This window comes from Solea solea, chromosome 21 (assembly GCF_958295425.1).
Source record: "Solea solea chromosome 21, fSolSol10.1, whole genome shotgun sequence".
Lineage (NCBI taxonomy): Eukaryota > Metazoa > Chordata > Actinopteri > Pleuronectiformes > Soleidae > Solea > Solea solea.
This window is the reverse complement of record NC_081154.1, coordinates 9,568,262-9,590,046: the sequence shown is the minus strand read 5'-3', so window position 1 is coordinate 9,590,046 and position 21,785 is coordinate 9,568,262. Positions and strand designations below refer to the sequence as shown.

Here is a 21,785-nt window from a genome sequence, read left to right as displayed (position 1 = left end):
AACTATGTAATCATAATAAATATGACTATATATCACTATAACATTTTGTGACATTTTAAACCCAATTTTGTACTTTTTTGTTATACTATTTGTAGTTAACTGCTAATTACTTCAGGTGTTGAGATTTTAAAGAATCTGACACTGTAAATACCAAAGCACTATGCAAAGTGACCACTTTCATTTTTATAACGCTTACCATGTACAGTGCTTAAAACAAATGTATTAGACCACCACCTAGTGTAAGCTGTAAGTATGCCACAGCTGCCCTGAATTATGTTTCTGTAGTGGTTAATACCCCAGCATATAGAAGCTCTTTAACCAAAATGATATTTTTCAATGCTAAAATCTAATCATTATTGTTATCCCTGAATTACAAAATTGACTATTTTACAAAAATAAACAGTAAAACAGTAAAACACATTATTATTTATTAAAAATTAAGAAATTATAGTTATTTACTTGCATTCCTGAACCGAATAAAATGTTTTATGCTTAATTCATTTCTGACTTCTCAGAGATGAAGCCCCCTTTTATACCCAAATTTGGGTATAAAATGCTGAATTCAGTTTGTTATTTGCCAATAGCAAAAAACATTAGTTTTTGAAAGACTTCGAAAATATTTATGACAGGTAGTCTTTTACTCATTTACTAATTTTTATTTGTACTAGATCTGACAATAGGAATCATAATATGTGCGCCTTAACTGTCAGTCACATGTATTTTTGTGATAACAAAAATTTCAGTCAAATCATGGGCTTATAGTAACTTTAATTTCTTTCCTGTGTAAAGCATAGTTTCCTCACAGACACATTTGAGTGAGCTTATTTGCAAGAGTGAAGACGACCAACGTTTTTTCTTTACAAAGTTACTTTATTATTGAATAAGTTGTGCATTTCCAACACCTCTCCAGCATAAATATGCCGTCTATATCTATTTACAATGTAAATTTTTTTCTAATCTTCACTTTTATTTTTCTTGCTGAGCTTGACTTTATTGCTGACTGTCAAATATATGTAGTATGTATTTATATTGCTATGTTATAATCCAGTTCCTTCAAGTATAGCATGACTGAAAAAAAACATGTTTTGCAATTCAGTGAAGAATAACCAATATTTTGCACAAGTTTTCTATTTCAATAGAATTCACAGAAGGATATTGGTATTAATATGTCTCTCTTTACACATTGCTATATTACAATACAACAATTCATGGGAAAAAAACGAAACTGGAATAATGCAGCATTAGAATAAAATTTCAGTTATTGCAACATGTGATATACTTTCAAATCCAAAACTAATTTTAACACTTTCTACAGTATAGATTATTTATTTGTTGAAGAACAGAGCTGATACGTCCGTCTTGATGTGACATGGATTGTATTACAACTGCAGTTTAGACAAAAAAAATTAAAATAAACAGTTAATATCTCAAGAAAGTGACTTGTGAGATAAAAACAGCTACAATCTCAGGGAGCGAGAGCAAGTCTTCCTTCTATCCACGGAACAGGCTCAATCACTCTGAGATGGGAAACCAAACTGTTACACCAGTGCAGGCCAATGCCCAATCCTACAATACAGCCAAAGGCAGTCCTAACAGTGTGAGCCTCCTATGGAGCAACATGGAATTAAAAAAAGTGGTAAAATGCTTCAAACATCCTCTCCAATGACTATTGGAAGTTCCCTTTATCTCCTTTTATGTGAACTTCAAATAGTCTGAGCGAGAAGGCTGTCAGAGCCCTTTAACTTCATTTAAAAGACCAGTTTTATTTTAACTTATTGTTACTTGAAGCTGTTTATGTGCAGGCAAAGGGTAAATCTAGCACTTCAAATAAATGGAACACATTCAGGTCCAGGTCTGCAATGGAGGCGTGTGTCTGCTTTAGCTGGAATGAAAGATATGCTCATATTCATTGAGAACAAACTCCACTATCTGGTTCTGAAACACCATGTGCATCGCAATGTTGGCTGCCTCCATTTCTGGCCGAAGCAGCGTCGGGCCAAACACGATCGCAACATTCTGCACAGTCATGCGATTGTCCTCCCAGTACTGAATGACCCTGGGAAAAAAAAAAACAACAACACGAGGACTCATTATTTCCGGTTTGATTTCTCACTAAATTATGAAACACCCAGTGATCAGAAGAGAAAACAATGGAATATACCTGCATAAATGTCCAAAAAGAAGTTCCATGGTGTCATGATTTGGATGAGGAAGTGATTTGACCAGTTCACGCATGCAAGAGAGCTTTGTGTTGTGATCAGAAATTCCTAAAAAAACAAACAAACAGAACACAACCTATAATTCAACTATAAATACTGTACATTATCACATGTCATCCATTATCAGAATCACTAGCAGTCATTTAAATCTCTACTGTATTTAGATCACACAGAATAGGTGATACAGTGTAGTGTTCAAGAGTTATTCATGGATTTGAAAGATTGCTTACTGATGGCTGTGATGAAACTATCGAAATGGCTGTACGGGAAAAGTGGCTCAGGAAGCTCTCGGAAAAACAACTTCAGCGCTCCAGTGATAACGTGAACATCCTCCCACTGACCGTCCTCAAGGTCCAGTTCCTCTGTTTCAACACAACAGGTGTACAGCCCATTAAGACACAGCAGGGGGCGCTGCTGTCTACAGCAAGATATTGCACTTCTGGAACATCTACTCTCACTGTACTGGGCTGAATTTACATGTGAATTTAGTGTAGTTTACCGTGATCTGCTTTGAAGCGTAGTTTCTGGATGACAGCGAGGTTCCCACTCACTCTATAGAGTCCATCAATGTCTAAACCTGTGAAGGAATACGTCACGAGGCAACGGTGAGTTAACTGCCATACTGCGCGCCATAAAACTGACATGAATATAAACAACAATGTGGATTACCTCGCTTTTCTACTGCTTTGATGCATCTCTCCACAAAACCTGGGACTGTGGTCCTCTCCTGGGCACACAATGTATCCAGGTGGCAACCAAATACGCTATCTGCAGAAATGAAAAACAATACAGTGAAAGAGATTACAGCACTAGGTAAAGAGCAGTATGATTTAATAAAAGGGAAATATAAGGTAAGAAACAGAAAATGAACTGGTTTATATTCAACTACTTTACATGTTCTTTCTTTTTATATACTACTAAGCTGATTTTTTTTTATGACACAGACTTTTATCCTATATGTTGTGTGTAATGTCGGTACTTACAGTATATTACTCTCTCACAGCTTTACTGTCAAAATAATGCCCTCAGTGTTCACTCTTTCAGTTTGTTTTCTTTGTGTATACTTGAGCTGCTTTTCAAATTACAAGAAAATAACAAACAGAAAAATAACTTCAGTGCAACACTGTATGTCCATACATTACCTCGGATGTATCCTTTCTCCTTGACGGACTGCAGTGTTGGCCGTTTCAAGAGGAATTTCATCAGTTTGGTACGAACCCTTTTCTGATCCGTGTCTCCAGCAGAACTGGATGAGTGCGTGACACTCGGCCTGGAGGCTAAACAACGAAACATAACACATTAGACTAGTTGTAATAGTAGCTACAGAATATACTCTAAACAGATGACATCAGTTACATATCAGTTACAGTTACATAAATCAGACGTGGTTCACTTTCACCGGTGAGGAAAATATACACGGTTCATCTTACATCGTCGTTTTTCAGGGAGGTTGCCAGACTTGTCATCTTGCTCTGGGGTGTTGATTTTTTCATACAAGTTCACATCTTCCTCCTCTGAGTGATGATCCAGGTACTCCTGAACACACACACACACACACACACACACACACACAAAACAATACAATTATCTCATGGAAATGACCAAACCTGGGGTAAATAGCATTACAATCATTTGTCAGAATTAGGACATTTGCCACAAAACATTTGCAAATTTAATTTAGAAAACCTAGTGATACAAATTTCCTCATTAAAAGTACTTTCCAAAGTAAATATTTGTTTGATTTATGTCCAAGTGTTCCATTATTGGCAGATTTATCTTTTTCCTCCTAAAACCAAAGTATTCGCGTGGGAGAGAGATAAGGAGATTTAATATTATACCCTAAAATATGAGTTCACAAAGGGAGGAACCACAAGTCTGACATAAATCATTTTATACAATTAAGTTTTGTAACTGATTTTTTTATTTTTTTTTTTTAAAGAAAGAAAAGCATGAAAACTTAGTGCAGGTAAGTGGACGGTTGTGCTGCTACAAACACAAAATGACTTGATAGGTAAGGCTGATCATCTCAATAGTGAATTATGGACACTAGAAGCACTTACCAGTTGCCGTATGGTGTCCATTAAGGCTTTGTGCCAGTCACTGATGATGCTTTCTGTATCGTACTGTAGCAGAAACTCCACGCCGTTCTTGCCTTTTAACTGAAGATGACAAAATGAATCAGACACTGAAGAGGAAAGTTTGTTGTTTTGTGTCAAAAGCTGAAACGACTTTGTCACTCTTGGTGAAGGAATCTAGTATGAAAACACTATTTTTGGCCGCTGTCAGAGCAGTTTTGGCTCCGCTTGGTTTGCTTTGGCAATTCGAAATAGCTTTTTCTGAGATTTATGAGCAAATCTGAAGTTAAAAGACATAGACGTTTTCCATCAGCCTCAGTTGCACTGTGTGTTAACCACTAATTAACAACTGTTGTAACAACACTGCAAACAAAACGTGCTACCATTGTTCTTGTGACACAACCACAGCCTCAAAGAACCACTTGATCAAGTTCTTCATAAATCAAATGTAAATATTGTTATTTACAAGTGAACATTAAGTTAACTAAATAAATTCACAACTGTTAACATCATGTTTTAGATTATATGAGATGATTAAAAAAAAAAACTCCACCAAAAACATGGTATTATGATCTACATCAACAAATGCACACACCTCTAAAACATTCTTTTTGCTGGATTTGTCTTTTGAAGCCCAGCCAATCGTTGCTCCTCGCAGGTCCACCGTGACCTCTGTAACAATCTGATTAGTCTTGTTCTGCAGAGAGGGAGAAAAAAAAGCAACGCAAAACTGACAGCACTGCATTCCAAGAAACAAGCTGCACCAAACAAAAGCTGTGGCTGTCACTATCTGTTTATGACTCGAGGGTTTGTCTGCACTGTTAGTCTAAAAAAGGTGACACGACAAAAGAGTTTCTCTTTTTTTTTCGATATATTCGTGAGTCAAAGCGAGAAAAACAAAAGTTTCAGGTATCTTTAGCTGTAGAATGAGCTCTTTCTTTTCCTGCGGCATACAAACATGAGTGAGTCTTTTCTAAGTAGAACCACCAGTGTGTGTCATACCGAGGACCCCGTTACAGCAGACTTTGGGTCTTTGTGGAACGTCAGAACTCCGCCGTGGAGAACCGTCCATGTGTGGCCCCAGTTTTTCCTAATATGGAGGAAATAAGAAAAGATTTGGAGCTTTGGGGGAAATGACTCACAATTTACAGAAACGGAAATGTGAGAGTGTCATATCTGCAAAAATAAAAAGAGTTTACGTTTACCTTACTTTCTTGCCATTCTCACACACTTTTGTCTTGTTGAGAATTCCAGCTTTCTCCAAGTTATGCACCTGAAAATGTATATTTTTTAGTTCATTACAGTATGTAATCTTTAGGCCTATTGTAATGACAAAACACAACATTAATGATAATAATAAAGGTGGAAATGCTAGCTCATGAGGGACATGATGAGTATAAACCTTGTCTATAAAGGCATGAATACAGGTTGCAGTGATAGAAAACCACATCGAGACGTCTTAATCGGTAAACAACGACTGATTCTTCAAAGATAACAAACACAGAAAAGTGGAATGCTTAGTCTAATGTATAATGCTTCAATGATAAAGCTGATATTCTTTTCAATTTTTGCAACTTTTCTGTCATAAATCAAAATTCAGGGGCTCATACTTTATGCAAATAATGTGATTTAAAGTGTAAGTCCAGTGGAATAATAAATAGTGGAGTTTAACTGAAGCTAATGTGATGCTTTGACAATTTGAGTTGGACGTATCAAGTTTAGTATCTTTCCATACCCCCTATTTTTCATATTTTCCATCAACAATGAAAATACAGTCTGGGGAAAACACATGGGTGGAATTAAATCAAACAGACAAACAAACAAGCACAATTAGTGCCCTATCCCAGCAGGGGAAGTACATCACTGCATGAAAAACAGGATGACTGATGGTATTTGAATGTCAAACACATAGACACAGTTGTGTTACAAGTACAGCGGCCTCTTAGGTGATGTGCAGTCACACCTTGTTGCCTCATCATAGATAGACTCTATCTATGACTCAAGCTCAGGTGAACCTTCAAACTAGTAACCCACGTTATAGCGCAGCCACCTGGAGGTCAGATAATAAGGGTTCCTCCAGGGTCTAAACCCAAAAGCCTTCAGAAAGAGATAAAGAACCCCCATTAATGGCTGACTAACTGTCAGGTTTTACAGCATCAGCGCGACAGCAAGTTTCACTCACGTTGTGCGGCGTCTCTGGAGAGTTCCCCGTGCTGGAGCTGTCGCTGCTGTAGTCCGACGTGTTCCTTCTGTGAGTTGGCATGAATCTCTGTACAGTGGAAGATTTAATCATCCATTAAAATGAAAATTACAGAACTTTTACTGCTGGTTGTTTTTGGTGTCTGGATGTGTAGTACATGATGACAGAGTGAATTAGTCCGCATAAAATGACACTTATTATCTACATATTATTATCTACATAAATGTATGTGGACTGGACACATTTGTGATTATGCTTTTGCAATAATACTGCTTCTAAATAGTCAAACTCTTCTGTCTCTGTCTGTCCTATTATACCTTATAAGCATGTTTTTAATGTGCGATCTAAATACACACGACTTGACATATTTTGACACTCATCCATGTGGAAGAGAAAAGGCTTTTCATCGTCCGACATGGTAAAACCTGACAGATTTCCAACTGTATTTAACTAGAACGTCACACATCGTCACCCAACGTCAAAACTGGTTCTCACTGCTGCTAATTCAGGTTGAGTGGGAGCAGATCCCTGCAGCCAGGCTCCGAGATATGCGGTAAAACCTTCTTCTCAGAGGAGCGGAGGCTTCTATAGGAGGCAGGTGAATGAGACTGACAATCACACATGGGGCGAAATGTTTAGGTGCCCAAAGAAATGTGTACAAATATCGATCATAAATAGGGTACAAATAATATTAAGATCACTTTATGTCCACCAGGGGTCTCTCACTCAAAACAATAACAAAAAGACCTAGTTTGATGATATCACGAAGCAGCAAGGAATCATGGGAATTGTTGTCGTGGCATCTCCTTTGGTTCCTCTGTGTGTTTGTGCTTTACAGGGAGCAGTTGTGACACAAATTAAAATGAGAAACAAAAATAAAAAGACAACACACTGGCTAAGTAGTAGTAGTAGTAGTACTGAATATTTCCTTCCTCACTCTGAAATAGACATTATAGACATCAACAAATGTAAGAGCAGGACTTCTACTGACTGCAACGACATTGATATGAAAACAGTAAAAAAGGTATTTATGTCATTTAAAAGTGGTAAACTCCCAAACAAAATGGAAATAGCAGAAGTGGCACCTCTATGCAAATCAGGTAACAATCACCACTTCCCAAACGACAGACCTGTTTCTATACTTTCACAATTCTCCAAAATACTCCGGGGGGGGCGGACGATACTAACACTTTTTGTGCTGGGGAAAATTTACAGCAGCTCCTGTTTATTGCCGTTCTTCGCAAAGTCATACACATTTTGGACCACAAATCACACTTTGCACTCTGTACTGTTCATTAGTTTTACCTTATCTTAGTGACTGTGTGGAGGGTTGGGGAAATACAAATAAAAGCTCATTGCAAATCACTGATTAGATCTTCACAAACAGCCCCAGGATAATGTAGGATTTCGGGATCAAACAATTCAATTATTCCTCATTGTCTTAAAATTCACTGAACTGATGTCGTTTAATGTTTCATGTATCATATATCAATCAAAGTATGTATTCATATTGATTAAATGAGTATTAGAACAATGTCCAATCATTTTTAGATATCTTAATGCAGAAATGTGACCTATTATATCTTTATTATATCTTTAGGGGACAAAATAAACACCAGCTCTGGCCTTAATTACCACAGTTTTTGTGCTCTGCTCCATGCGAATTGCATAAACACAGCAAACACAGGCCCATATTTGTGTCCAGCAACACCCAGGTGTTTGTGTACAAATGTAGCCACTTGGGCCCCTCCCTCTCCTGCTGTTACTGTCAACAAGAGTTCATTGTGGCTGATTTGCATTGCTAAATAAGGGTTAAAACCCCAAGAGCGTAAAAAAAAAAAAAAAAAAAGGGAGTCACCCTGATAACATTTGCAGCTTTATGTTGAAGCCAGCTGACACACCCTGGGTGTGTGATATAGCATAAGCAGTGACAGAGAGTGTGTAAATACTGTGTATGTATGTGTGTGTGTGTGTGTGTGTGTGTGTGTGTGCGCGTGCATGTACCCCATCATCCTGAGGTACACTGAGCTGAACAGGTCCCATGGTGTGTCTCCAGTTTTTTATGACTGACACATTTTCTGCCTCGACACCATTCTCCATTCTGGACTGACCAGGCGCTACAGGGGCCTGAAGGGAACAAAAAAACGCAGTTAAATTTTAGCTAAAGTGCAAACATTTGTCAACTACTCCACATCTAGAGTACATAAAGAAACTAATATTTGAGTAGGAGATAGGGGTTGGATTATATTCTTATAACAATGACACTGAAATGAAAAAAATACCATACTTGCCTGAATGTTGTGAACAATGTATTTTTATAGATCTCACAGTTAAAATGAAATGAAAAGTAAATAAATGAAAGAAATGAACTTTCTTGCCACAGAAAGAGATTTACCTCAGGCAGGTTCCACTGAGACTTGGAGCCGTCTCTCAGGTAGTAATAGGTCTGTCCTCGGTCATCCACAGACTTGATCCACTGTTGCGTGAACATACATTCATTAGTTAAAAAGAAAGTTGGACGTTTACCAAAAAGAGAAAATGTAAGTATTTTCAACTGTCCTAATATGAAAATGACAAAACAAATAGATCCTATATTAAGGTTTATAGTAAAAGCACAAGGGACAACCGCTGATCCGAGAGTTTATCGAACTTATATTAAGTGTGTGATGCTCTGAAGCTGTGTGCTTCACAGGACCTCCCTCATTGTGAGATCATGTGACTCTTGTGTCTGCGTATTTACCTGATCTGGAGAGTGTTCACTGGTGAACACCCAGGTCCCGTTGGGTTCCACATTGAGGTTCCAGCCTGTTGGGGTGCTGCGGTCCAGGTTGGCCCTGGGGATGACGGTCCTGCTCACATGGCTCAGAGTGTACTCTTTGGGGACGGCGACAGGTCCCGTGGGGGGGAGCTCCAAGTACGTCTCTGACTGATCGGCAGCCGGGTAATTCTCCGAGGGGTAGTCCTCCTCGGGTAGAGGAGGCTGAGGGTGTAAACATGGCAGAAAGTGATATTAAAAACACAAGAAAGCTTAAAGTATACATATGGCATATGAGCACTTGTGGCTTTTTTCTGTCTTAAAAGGTCAGCGCTTAATTTAGAATAGGTTTTATTTCCTATCTTGTTAAAAGCATATAGCACAGGTATATGCTTTTAACACATATATATATATATATATATATATATATATATATATATATATATATATATATATATATATATATATATATATATATATGTATGTATATATATATATATATATATATATATATATATATATATATATATTTTGTATAATTGTAACGTAAGTGTTAACTGTGAGTGTTACCCTCGTAGTTGCAGCTGTAAAAATTGTTTTACAGAAATAACACTCAGTAAGAGAGTGAATAACCAAAAAGTCTACATTTTCAAACTGAGAGCACCTGCAGTCATCGGCGGCTCCATCTTTGTCTCACTTCAGTTTTCGCGTTAAAATGTTGCCTCATCTCACCAAATAAAGTCAACTGAATAATTTCCTGCTGTGGCCCTGATACAGACCTCAAGGGCTTCGACTGTGATAAATGTGTCACAGAGTTTCCACGGCCTCAAAGTATTATTCTGTCTTTCATGGCCCATTAATGTTCTAGTACAAGAAAGGAAGCGGGACACTTGCTGCTTGTGTTGTGAGGAATAACTGCAGAAAAACAAGTCAAAATGTGATACATTTTCAACACAATGGGGACAATAGTGTGGACTACTATGAACTTTCTGCATGAGTGCTGTTGGCTAAGAATATGAGCCCTGTCTGCCTGTGTGAGTGCGAGTGATTTAATTTGATCAAAAGCAGATTATATTTACAGCTCTCCCCTGGGTGAAGCTAAAACAGGAGACAGAGCAAGGCTAAAGTAGAGCAGCCAGACTTGTCCTTACCGGCCCGTCCTCATGAAACCTGTGCACGCTCATAGGCTCCATCAGAGGTGGGTACGGGCTCAGCTGCTCTGGAGGCTCCCAGGACGTCTCCCCAGACATTGGGTTGTAAAAGTAGGAGCGGCCGCTGATCTCATCCACCAATTGCTCCCACTCGGAGGTCCACGCAGGCGGGGAGGGGGTGATAAGAGAGAGGGCAGGTGACTTAGGAGGTGACGGGGAGCAAGGCTCCTCTGCAGAGAAACGCTCAACGTCTGTAGGGGAGTCTAGAAACGGATTATCCCAGGTGGTGTGCCCCGTAGTGGGGTGGTAGAAGAACTCCTGACCACTTTCCTGGTCAGTGTGCACCTCCCATCCTTCTGGGTCAAGGTAGGAAGGAGAGTAGGATGAAGGAGCTGAGGGAGGAGACTCAGAGACGCTTTGGCGAAGTTGCGCTACGTTGACGTAAACGGCTGAATGGAGACTTTCATTTTCCACCTGTGGGAAGAGACAAAACGTGGAAATGCAAAATATGTATAAATAAATAAATACACAAATTCGACAGAACAAGAACTACAACAAACATAAAATCAGAGTATTTGCATGGGGGAGTCTGTGTTCCTCCTTTAAATGACAGTCAGTCTTACCACTTTGGAAAAACTGTAAACAGTATTTAGAAGATAAAAGCTGTGTCAGACAGTGTCAAGTAGCAGTCTTCAGCTCACTGCTCTTGCTGTTACTCTTTAGCAGTGAGCCTTCCCCAGCACACAGGAAATAGCCTTCAGCTAAAAAAAAAAAACACACACACACACAAACCACAAGGGTGTCCCTCCCACATCAATGATAATTCAATTATTTTGCCCTAATTTCTTCAGCTCAAAAACCACACTGTGCCCTACTGGGAGCCCGATTAACCAAAACAATACAACAATGACAGAATCAGGCAAAAACTGTAGAGAACAAAAACTGGCTTAACCTACCAGAATGATGAAGCCCTTGTTTTTGTTTTGGTGCCGCGCTACCAGTGCTATAATAAAAGCTTCTATATTTTGAGTTCCTGTCTGTGTAAGGGAAGCTGCTAAAACATAAATGTGACAGTGCTTCAAGTGAGCACACCAGACAAAGTGCTGCATGACAGGAATAGGTGACATGCAAATAGATGTCCATCGTCACAACTAATTTGTTTTAAGAGCGCCCGTGAACGTGAGTGTGATGAAAGGCTGCCTCTGTTTGTCTCCAGCACTACTGAAACTGTGACGCAATAATGCCCCCCCACGGCTCTTTTTATGTTGGGTTTTGTGATCAATATGCAAATATTCAGTATTCTATCAAATACCCTGAAGGGATCATGTGAATATGTTATTTAATATATTGTTTATTCCATAGTTATTCCATTGTGTCTTTATGATTTTTGCTATTATAGTATATTATAGTATATGGTATATTGTTCAGGGTGCAGTTTTCACTGGAACCTCTATAGGTTTTTACTTATTTATTCTTGAATGAATGAATGTATGTGAAATAAAATGATAATAATGATAATATACAGGTCAGGGAAGGACAACAACAACAAATATGGCATTAAAAGGATATTTCCCATGAAATGTCTGCGACTTACAAACTCCATTACAGTATATTTATATGTGGAGGAAACAACTCATGATTATTTGCGTAGACGTATTATAACATGCCACAATAAAATTAGAAAATGGTGTCATCCGACAGTTTAGTAATGCATAAACAACAAAAACCAGTAAAAATGACATGGAAATTGTTTAGGTTAACCCATTGTTATATATTGTTAGTTACGTAATGATGATATCATTATGAAATGAAGTTATTACAATATAAAAAGTTCAGGTTTTTATCAGAGATAAGCCAATAGTATACTTATTACGGTTTCGAAATAGTTTGTTATGACTACAGGTGGTGATACATCAGCACAAAATTGTTGTTGTTGACAACTTAGTAGTTTAAAAAGGATAGAAAGAAAACTTTATCAAACCGATATGAGTCAAGGTTGTGATATCAGTACCAGTACTGGACACAAAGAGTGGCATAGAGCCATGTCTAATATTAAAATGCCCTCGATTGGGCTCTGAATAGTTTTCCACCACTGTGAACAGTTTAGGAAAAGTAGTATTTGACATGAATAAAATTAATTTGCCTATTCTATTTATTATAGATCTCAAACCAACCCTGAGGAGCCGGTCAATATGGGCACACACAGACAACTGACCCGGAAACAGATCGATTGACTACATAGGAAAAAAACAGCGGAAATGAAAGAGCTGCTACATTGATCCCTAAATCCCTACAAACACTGTGAGACGGCGGTGTGATAGACTGTCATCACTTTCAAAGAAATATCACATGCAAACATATCAGTCCGAGCACATTTATTCATCCTTCCGTTTAATTTTAGGTACTTTTAGTGCTACGTTATAATTCTAATCCGCTGCTCGTCTGGGAGAAAGACTGTGGCCTTTGCTGTGCTACATTTATTCGTACAATTACTTGTTACTTTTAAAACTTGTACGTGATAAAACATGTGATTCACTGGTAGATTACAATGCTCAGCCACACGTTTTGGCTTGTGACCTCACACAGAAAGGTTGTCAGCAGTCTGGGATGCATTTAAATTGAAAAAGTGGCAGTCAGGAACACTGGCACAAGCCCATGACTTGCTTCACTCTCTTAGGGCCTTTGGGAAAGGGGCGGTTGGACTGGTGGAGGAAGGCCGTTGTTGCGCCACTGTCTCTTCGCCCCATATATTTTATTACCAAATAAAATGACAGATTGAACAATAGGAGGAGTAGGTTAGACTCTTTTAAAGAATAAATCAAATCTCCCCAACACCATAAGGTGAAAAAAAGAATAAATAAGAGACTTTTAGTATTGTACATTTATAGTAATGCTTCAGAAACACCCTGGTAATATACTACTAATATACTGCATCGCTATTTGTGTTAGTCATGATGTTAGTTGAAATTCTGAATTACTTTTTACTGTAATGAGTATTTCTGAACTAACACGGTGCCATATTTGTAGTGTGTATAGGTGAAAACCACAGGTTTGGTGACTCACTGAGATAAAATATGTACTTAACATCATGCTATTTCAAAATTCAAGAGGCATTTTGTGTGATTTCAGGATAAGAAGCGCCTTTATTAAAAGGTTCAGTCACTACTTTAAGCTGCTGCAGCTTGTACTATACACACGTGACGCCCTCAATCTCTGGTGCGGTTATTTTTAACCTAAAGACAGACTTGTGTCCACAACAAGAGAGCAAAGGACTCATGGAAGTGGACCCAACCGTCAAAGTCGGACCTTCTTAAAACCAAATCATCGTTCTGTGAGATTCAAACTCAAAAAACATCAACAGCTTTCAGTTGACAGTACAGGAAAAGAAACAAGTGCCCGAGGTGACATGTTTACGCAAAGCAGGAAGTGCAACTCCTATCAAAACACATAAAGTGCAACATCCACACAGACGGAAACTTTATACTGTATCGTAAAATAGCCTAATTTGATGCCAGCACGATCACGTACCTGGGGGGCCAGCGGCAGAGTCAAGTCCTGCTTGGCCTGGTGACTTGACCAAACCTGGGAGTACATATCCATCATGCTTATATTAGGCTATTTTGGAGAAGCCATACATCCAGAGGTACGAAAAAAGGACACGGAACCCAAGCATACGGCCACGCTGTGTCAACTTGTTGTGATGGGAGCGGAGGCAGAGGCACAGTCATGAAACACACCGTCAAGTGCACATCCTCCCGCCTGCTGCAGCTGTGACAGTTGCAGCCCAGATAGAAAGGAGAACTGTGTTACAATAGCAGCAGGAAGGGACTATGTGAGGATGGGGTGATGTGTGTGTGCGCGTGTGTGTCTGTGTTTGTGTGTGCCCACGCATGAGTTGCCTTACACAGGATGGGGGCGAGAGGGTAACTGTCTGAGTGTGTGTGCTAAGAGGCAAAATGCAGACCAGACAGAGAAAAAAGGGTCAGATAAAGAAAGCAACAGAAATTTTGCAGGTCACGTCAACCTACTTCCTGACTCTGTGCTCATACGATAAAAAAAAAAAGGAAATCATGGCAATAGACAAAAAGCTTTTTTAGAAAGCGCATGATGTTACGAAGCTACTAAAACAACTTGTCATTGTTTTCTTCCACGGCCTCTTCAAGGTCACTCAGCCCACAACAATTAAGAACAATACTTTTTCCACAGTGATATGAGGGAAGGCATGTTAATGCTATTTAAGAGAAAGGGCTTGAAACAGGAAGTCCAATTGTTCAATCAACATTTCCTGCAGACAACACACAGAGCGCCATGTGGCTAATTCGGTCAAGGTTTTATGGTTATGGTGAATCACAACTGGCTAGAGCACGAAACATGTCTTTATTATGAAAGCTGTAAGCTGAGGAGTGTATCATTGTGACATTGTGATTTGAAGCCACACAATCAGCAAAATTATAAAGGCTGCAATTGAAATATTGCATATTTGTTTGTGTTATTGTGTGTGTCAATTTTAAGAATGTAATACACACATGTTGAGTAACCCAGCATTAGAAAACAGAATGTGTTTAGAATTTAGGGGCATCAAATCATTTAAACTTATTTTTTTTAATTAATTCATTGACAACTGAAAATAAAGAAATGTTGTGTTTTCAGTACCTTGCACCGAACCTTTTATATTACGCAGCTCATCGGCCCCAGTTGGTTGCAGTATACAACTTCACCACTAGATGTCACTATATCCTACACACTGGTTCTACATAGTGTACTATTTGAGCTTTATATACAGTTGCAATGGCTGTCAGGAAAAAATATGGCATGTGGAAGAATCTGTAATTTGCTATTGAAATGTGTTGAAGAATAAAAACACGTTTATATATATATATCATTTTGTGATTTAGAGATAATCACTTAATAAGGAGGAAACTTTATCAAACAACTGCATTTGACAATGTTTTCCCTGCATGGCTCGGACACAGAATCCTACAGTGCAGGAGCGGACAACTCTCTGCCCTCAGCAATGCATGAAGCAGCAATCTGCTTGATTACTTAACCACATTAGCACTCCGCCAATCAAACAATGGAGTGCCAAATTGGGGCCCAAATCACGCCACAAAAGCCCACAGTTCAGCTATTGAATCCCCTGTGGCTCCACCCTCCCATCTTACATCACCACACTCTTCAGGGCCCCAGTGTCCAGGATAACTCTACCAACACTCAATGTGGAAATTAGTCGATTTATCACGTTGTTATCTTTGCACTTCGTTCCAGATCTGCAGCGTCGATGCTCACAATCTGCAGATATTGCCCGATCATTTCTTCCACTCAAGTGTTTTCTGTTGTCAGAAAACAGGTGTGAACAAACAACGTGACACAACATGTGAAACAAACAGGAAGACAAGGTATCTTTGAAACTAACTTTCTTTCTGGAAAACCTCATGAATTCGGCAAAACACAATTTGTTTTCATGCACCGCAGCGACGGAACACTGCACTCAAGAGTGCCCTTTAAGCATTTTACAAATAGTTTCTATGACTCATACAGCGTTTCACAAAAACCAGCTGAGGCTTCAGATTAGACACACTTCTTGCCTATCAATAATCCAAGGTGTACATTTAATTTCAATGGCAAGCTTTTGTGAAAAAATATCTCTGAAACATTAGTACTATGTCTTGGCTTGACGAAGTCAAAAAATATCAAATCTACTGCAACATTAAAATCTCACCGGATTTCCAAGTTGTAATTTAGTTATATCTAATCTCTAATGTGATCAAAAAGCGTAGTTTACAAAATAGCAAATACACGTGTAATCCCTGTAAACAGTGTCAGGGAATAACAGTTGAAGGTGGAAGAGAAATGGAAATACCTGTGGAATAGATGTATTGCAAGTAAATCGCTCTTAAATATAAGCATAATCCATATGAGGTGTAAACTGGGACTAGGCTTGTCTCATGCACATGCTGTTCAAATTAAAATGTGCACAAACTTGTATGACAGAGGCTGCTGAGACTGAACACACTGACTCATTAACTCTCTGCTCTCCCAACGCACACACATCGCTGTCCTGCCGCACGTTGAAATACTCCACAGCTAAAGCCAAGTGAAAATGAACCTGACCACTGTGTCGGGTAGCCGTGTGTTCACAGACGTCTGACACTACCTGTCGGAGCAGTTTCTTGGCATTTGATCGTGTCAATTCTACAGCAGGAGCAAGGAATGTCTGCACTGCTGTGGTTAAGATGTTCCCAGTGAGGCCGCGGTTCCTTCCAGGTTTTCTCAAAAAGGGGCTGAATGAAGTGAACGGGATCATCTGTGCCTTCGCAGTTCACGGAATTCACAGGGCGATTGAGTAGAGGCTGAAGTTTTCTTTCACTCGCCAAAGATCAATGAGACTTTGGAGCCTCTGTGACCGAAACAGAACGTGCTCAATATCAATCATGTGCGTTCCACAGATTGCAGAGACACAGAAAGCTCCAACAAATGGGAACAACAAGCCAACACAAAACTTTACAGCTATGAGAACAAGTTTGAATTTAAAACCAATCAAAGTTTGGTTCAATCCAAACTGGATTTTACATCCACTTAAAAAAGGGATTGTCCCACTTGGGACCAGAGGACAGCCAGCTTAGCCCCTTGATATCAAGTGACCTACATTTGGACTAATTGCATATGAACTCGTACATCAGCGACATGGCAGCGCTGGCACTGAAAGCCCCACAGCAATGCTTGCTGGGAGTCGGGCCAGGAACACAACCACCACCACCACCACTACCCCATATCACCATGGAGATGGCTCGCCATTGTGAAGTAAGAATTAGTGCACTTGAGGGGTCCTGGCACGTTTGCAGTCCTGTTACAAAATGTGCAAGTCTCTCATTCATGATTTCTTTTCTTTTTTCACACAGGAAGAAGTGGGCAGGAAAAAAAAGTAAAAGTATAATAACCCAAGTAATGTTGGAATTGCAATGCATCCAGGTTTGTTGAGTAATAACAACCCCAAGCCTCCTTTAGAGGGAACACACAGGTTGGGAGTTCTATTCATTTGGACAGCCTAAATAAAGCATTATCCCTAACCACAACCATCACCAGTTGATGCAAAACCCTAACCACAATTCAAATCTTAGTCCTTTAACTTAACCAACTCCTCCAAAACAAAGTTCTGCCTCATTAGAACCAGGGTTTGGTCTCCACGAGGGAGGAAAAAGTGCAAAACCTACACCCAATAGTTTACAAGTGACACACACCTCCACTTCCTCCCCAGTTTTAACCTCATTTATATATTTAGCTATACTTGTTTCATCTTTTCAAAACTTGCTTCTTGTTTATTTTGTGCTATTTCTAACATCTTCATTTCTGTACACTCTCTCTCTATGATGTATTTCAAATGTTTCTGTACAAGCCCTTTGAATTGAATAGGAAGAGCTTTAGGAGTTAAAACTGCTTCCCCTCACACTGACTCATCCCTGTATCCGCGCAACAGGTGCAAAACCAATAGAAAGTGTCGTCAAACTCACCTGCACCGACGCTTCCTGCCGTTTATAGTCAACAAACGACTACATCACAAGGTTAAAAGTGAGGAAACATGCTCGCGTATGTTTCATATTTGTGTGTTGTTGTTTTTTTTTTGGTCTCTGCGATGCGGTTGATCTTGACTCCCTGGTTCGTCAGTCACGGGCGGCGCAGGGGAAACCAGGTAGCAGCTGGAGTGTTTTTTTGTTTGGGAGTGGCCCTCTGCTCTCGCATTAACTCTTTCCTTTCTCTCACTCAGCCGACACAACCTGTTTTCGGTGTAACCAGCTCTGGAGTCACACTGACTGACTGACGGCGACAGCAAACAAAGCTGCAGCTCAGGAGCAGGAGCCTCCAGCTCCTCCTAAACTTTAATCATCCCCGCGAGCTTTTTACGCACAGATGACAGCGAACTCCAGCTCCCACAGCCGCAAAAACTTTTGCTGATCAAAAGTGGGAAACTAAATCAGCTGCTCTCTCTCTCTCTCTCTCTCCCTCTCTGCCTCCCTCTCTCTGTCTCTCTCGAGCCATTCAAGCAACACCTCCTTTCGCCCATTGAAACGGCATAAAGGGGGTCGACCGGTCATTCATATGCTGATGAGCTGGTACAGATACTGTGAACCTAACCAGTGTGGTATTAAAGTCAGAGAAAAATCAATCGAGCAAACTTTAATAGTTCTAATCTAAACAACTGTTTTAGTTACAGTGGTAAAGACTAAACTAAGTACATTTGCTCGACTGTATTTAAATGGACATTTTATGGATTTTACGCATCAAAGTGTTGCTAAATAGATGGAGAAATGCGTTGTGTAAAGGTTTTTCTGGTTCCATAGAGCAGTGGTTCTCAAATGGGGGCCCCCCAAGACTATGTGGCACCCTACATGGGGTCTGCCAAATAAATTTGACCATAAAACACACTTTGTTTATGGTGACCCACTTTTTTTTCAGACGGATTTTTTTTTTTTGCTATGACGTGATTAATGGTGTAGATTAAACTTGAACATTTTGAGAATAATGTTAGACTAGAATATCACATCGAGACGTCGTGTGAACGTGAGTTTTTGACCTGCTGAAACTTTTTTCTTGACTTGAAGTGGTAAAACACTCACAACCATACCCTAAAGCAGGACTATTCCATTACAAACACATTTTCAAATCAAGAAATCTACTACTACAAATTTAAAACGTCAAAAACAATCAAAAATGCATTAAAAATAACTTTTTGGTCGTACCTGTCCTTCCCACACCTCAAAGTGGGTAAAAATCTCAGGTGCATAAAGTGCATAAAATCAAACAAGGTGCAATATTAGCACTTGTTTCTCTTTGAAATAAGACAAAAAATATGATCATATACGACCCACAAACATCTCAAAGTGCCTTTAACAGCATACAGCACACTGCTATCAAACCGATCAGACTACTGTAGGTGTACTGTGATGTATGAAAACAGTGAAAAGTGTTTTTCAGTGTTTCTGGTTGGAACCACAGGCGGGGCCACTATGAAGTTGGTCATGGGCCGCATGGGGCCCACGGGCCGCCATTTGAGTAGACCGGCCCCACAGTCTCTCCGACCACAGTCTGAGACTTCTATGTCCACATGTCAACATGATATTCCAACGAGTTTAAACTCGACATGTCAAGATTGAAATGTTTTCTCTTCACGTGTGGCCCTGATAAATTGTGACAAGAGCAAATTTCAGCAAAATATGTTTCTAATTGTTTCTGTAGCACCTGATATTATTTTTTAATAGGTTAATCAGCCACTGTTTTAATGTGTGGCCTCCTGCAGATATACTGTGTTGTGCAAAGGTCTTAGGCCACTGGGTACATGAGTACACATGCATTTCATGTGAAATCAGCGCCCCCTACTGATTATTAACCACAATGACACATTTCTATCACACGCTTCAGTGACATGAACACATAATGATGACTGCAGCGAGTAACATTACCTGCTCAGTGTGTGGAACGTTCATGGAGGAAGTTGCTTCCTGCTGCTTTGATAATGAGCGATCACTTGAAGCAACCGGATCAGGATCAGGATCAGGGTCAGGATGAGGCAGGTCACAGTATGAGGGGAATTCTGGCATGTCGAGTTCTGGTATGGTTTCATATATGGGTAAGTTAGGGGGTAAAGGGAAGATCATATCCTCATCATCCACAAAAGTCGGTTCCTCTCCTGCTGTATCGCCCTGCAGTGGGCTTCTTTTCTGCTCTGGATGTCCATTCCCAACCTTTAGCACATGATGAGGTGTTGCATACACTTGTAGGCCATCAGCTGTGGGGAATGAGGAGCTCCCTGCTGCTGAACCGTGTGTCCTAATTTCATCCACAGGAGGTGCAGAGCTGCTTTCTTCGCTCAGAATCTCACTGAGCTTCACATCTGGCGTGTTCTCACAGAAACCAAAAGTAGAGAAGCGGCATGTTCCCCTTGAAGCAGCCTGAGCTTTTACACGAATCTCTGATGCTGCTTTACAGGATGATGATGATGATGATGACGATGATGATGATGATGATACGACCACTGGTGTGCTGTCAGTCACACCTTCAGGTGAGTCTAGGTTATCCGCACCAGAGCGGGATGGAAGCTCCTTCACATACTGTGCAGGGATGTAAAAGGGCTTGGTGTGCCGGTCCTTGCAGACGTACCACCAGTGCTCGCTGGTCTTGGAGAGCAGGATGTAGCTTTCATTCGGCTTGACGGACACAGGTTGACCGGCCTTTGTTGTGTACTCAAACTCATACTGCACCAACACCAGAGCCATGCTCCTGTGTGTGTGCGTGTGGCGGCCTCTCAGTCAACGTTCACACATCCCGGAGCTGCAAATAGAGGAAATGTAAAGTTGTTGCTTAAAAAAGAAAGAAAAGAAAAGTTCATTATCACACACTTTCACTTACAGAACGATTTTAACCTTTCGTGGTACGCGTCACCATTTGTGGTTGTTGGAGTTATTTCATGAATTCCTGTTGTACTTTTGATTTTCTCTGCAGTCATTTTGCAACATCTCGTATCTCTTTGTGGTTATGTTGCATCTCGTTGTCGTCATTTTAGGCACTGCCTCTTCTGAGCTTGAATTTTGGAATTACTCTGTGACATAGTGATTTTGTGTCTCTTATAGTTGAAATGATGTAACTTTGAGTGTCACTTTAGGCACACTTTAGTGTAACTCCCTGTGTTTGTGTTGTTGTTTTGTGCATCTTTGTAATCGCCTGTTTGATGTTTGACGCTACTTTTAATTGGCATCTAGCATCTTTTTCGTTTCATTTCTGTGTCTCTGTAGTTGTTTAGCAAATTTTAAAGGCATTTTTGCAATAATTATGTGACTTTTCTCTCTTTGCGTTGTTGTTTTGTGGCTATTTGAAGTCATTTTGTGTCTCTTTTTTCACTGTTTCTGCTCCTTTTTTCCTTTGTTGTCAGTCAAAAATGTTATATCATATATCTTTAGTTATTTGTTGGTGTCTTTCTGTGTTGTGGTCATTTTGTGCCTTTTTAATGTAGCTTTGGAATAACTGCTTGACCTTTCTGTGTTTTTATTGAAGTTATTGTTAGGTCATTGTTTGTCTCTCTCTGTTGTCATTGTGTGACTGTGTGTTCATTAAAAGTTTGTGTGTGTGTCTTGTCTGTGTGTTTTTGTTCTTTCTGGTCATTTTAAATGTTTTACAAGATATTTCTGCAGCTGTTTGCATCCTTTGTGGTGTCTTTCTGTGTCTTTTTAGTTGCTTAGTGTCTTTTTAATGTAGTTTTGGGGTTATTTGTGTGACCTTTCAGCGCTTGCGCCATTTGGTGTCAGTTAGCTGATTGCCTTTCAACAAAAAGTCCCATGCTGGGTCTTTGCGAACCTGGCTGACTCATTTAGTGTTTGCGGCGTTTAAAATAAACAC

General features: G+C 39.7%; 1 protein-coding gene across 1 annotated transcript; it reads right to left on the bottom strand.

Annotated features, from left to right (window-relative positions):
* Window positions 1–849: 849 nt before the first annotated feature.
* On the bottom strand, window positions 850–20,683 carry arhgap27 (Rho GTPase activating protein 27). The gene is made up of 17 exons (XM_058621291.1): window positions 19,856–20,683; window positions 10,401–10,874; window positions 9,235–9,474; window positions 8,890–8,970; window positions 8,499–8,621; window positions 6,477–6,563; window positions 5,500–5,567; window positions 5,297–5,384; window positions 4,890–4,991; window positions 4,280–4,378; window positions 3,650–3,755; window positions 3,362–3,496; window positions 2,889–2,987; window positions 2,719–2,796; window positions 2,450–2,581; window positions 2,162–2,267; window positions 850–2,056 (listed from the first exon to the last, which is right to left on the bottom strand). The coding sequence occupies exons 1-17, from the start codon at window positions 20,666–20,668 to the stop codon at window positions 1,879–1,881; spliced, it is 3,009 nt and encodes a 1,002-aa protein (XP_058477274.1). The 5' UTR covers window positions 20,669–20,683; the 3' UTR covers window positions 850–1,878.
* Between the last annotated feature and the right edge of the window lie 1,102 nt (window positions 20,684–21,785).

Bases quoted from the DNA above. Each gene is read 5' to 3' on its own strand.
- arhgap27 (XM_058621291.1), bottom strand. From the start codon at position 20,668: ATGGCTCTGGTGTTGGTGCAGTATGAGTTTGAGTACACAACAAAGGCC. The intron at 3,756-4,279 runs GTAAGTGCTTCT...GTGTGTGTTCAG, and splicing joins TGGACACCATACGGCAACTG to GAGTACCTGGATCATCACTC. The intron at 2,057-2,161 runs GTATATTCCATT...TTTTTTTCCCAG, and splicing joins CTTTTTGGACATTTATGCAG to GGTCATTCAGTACTGGGAGG.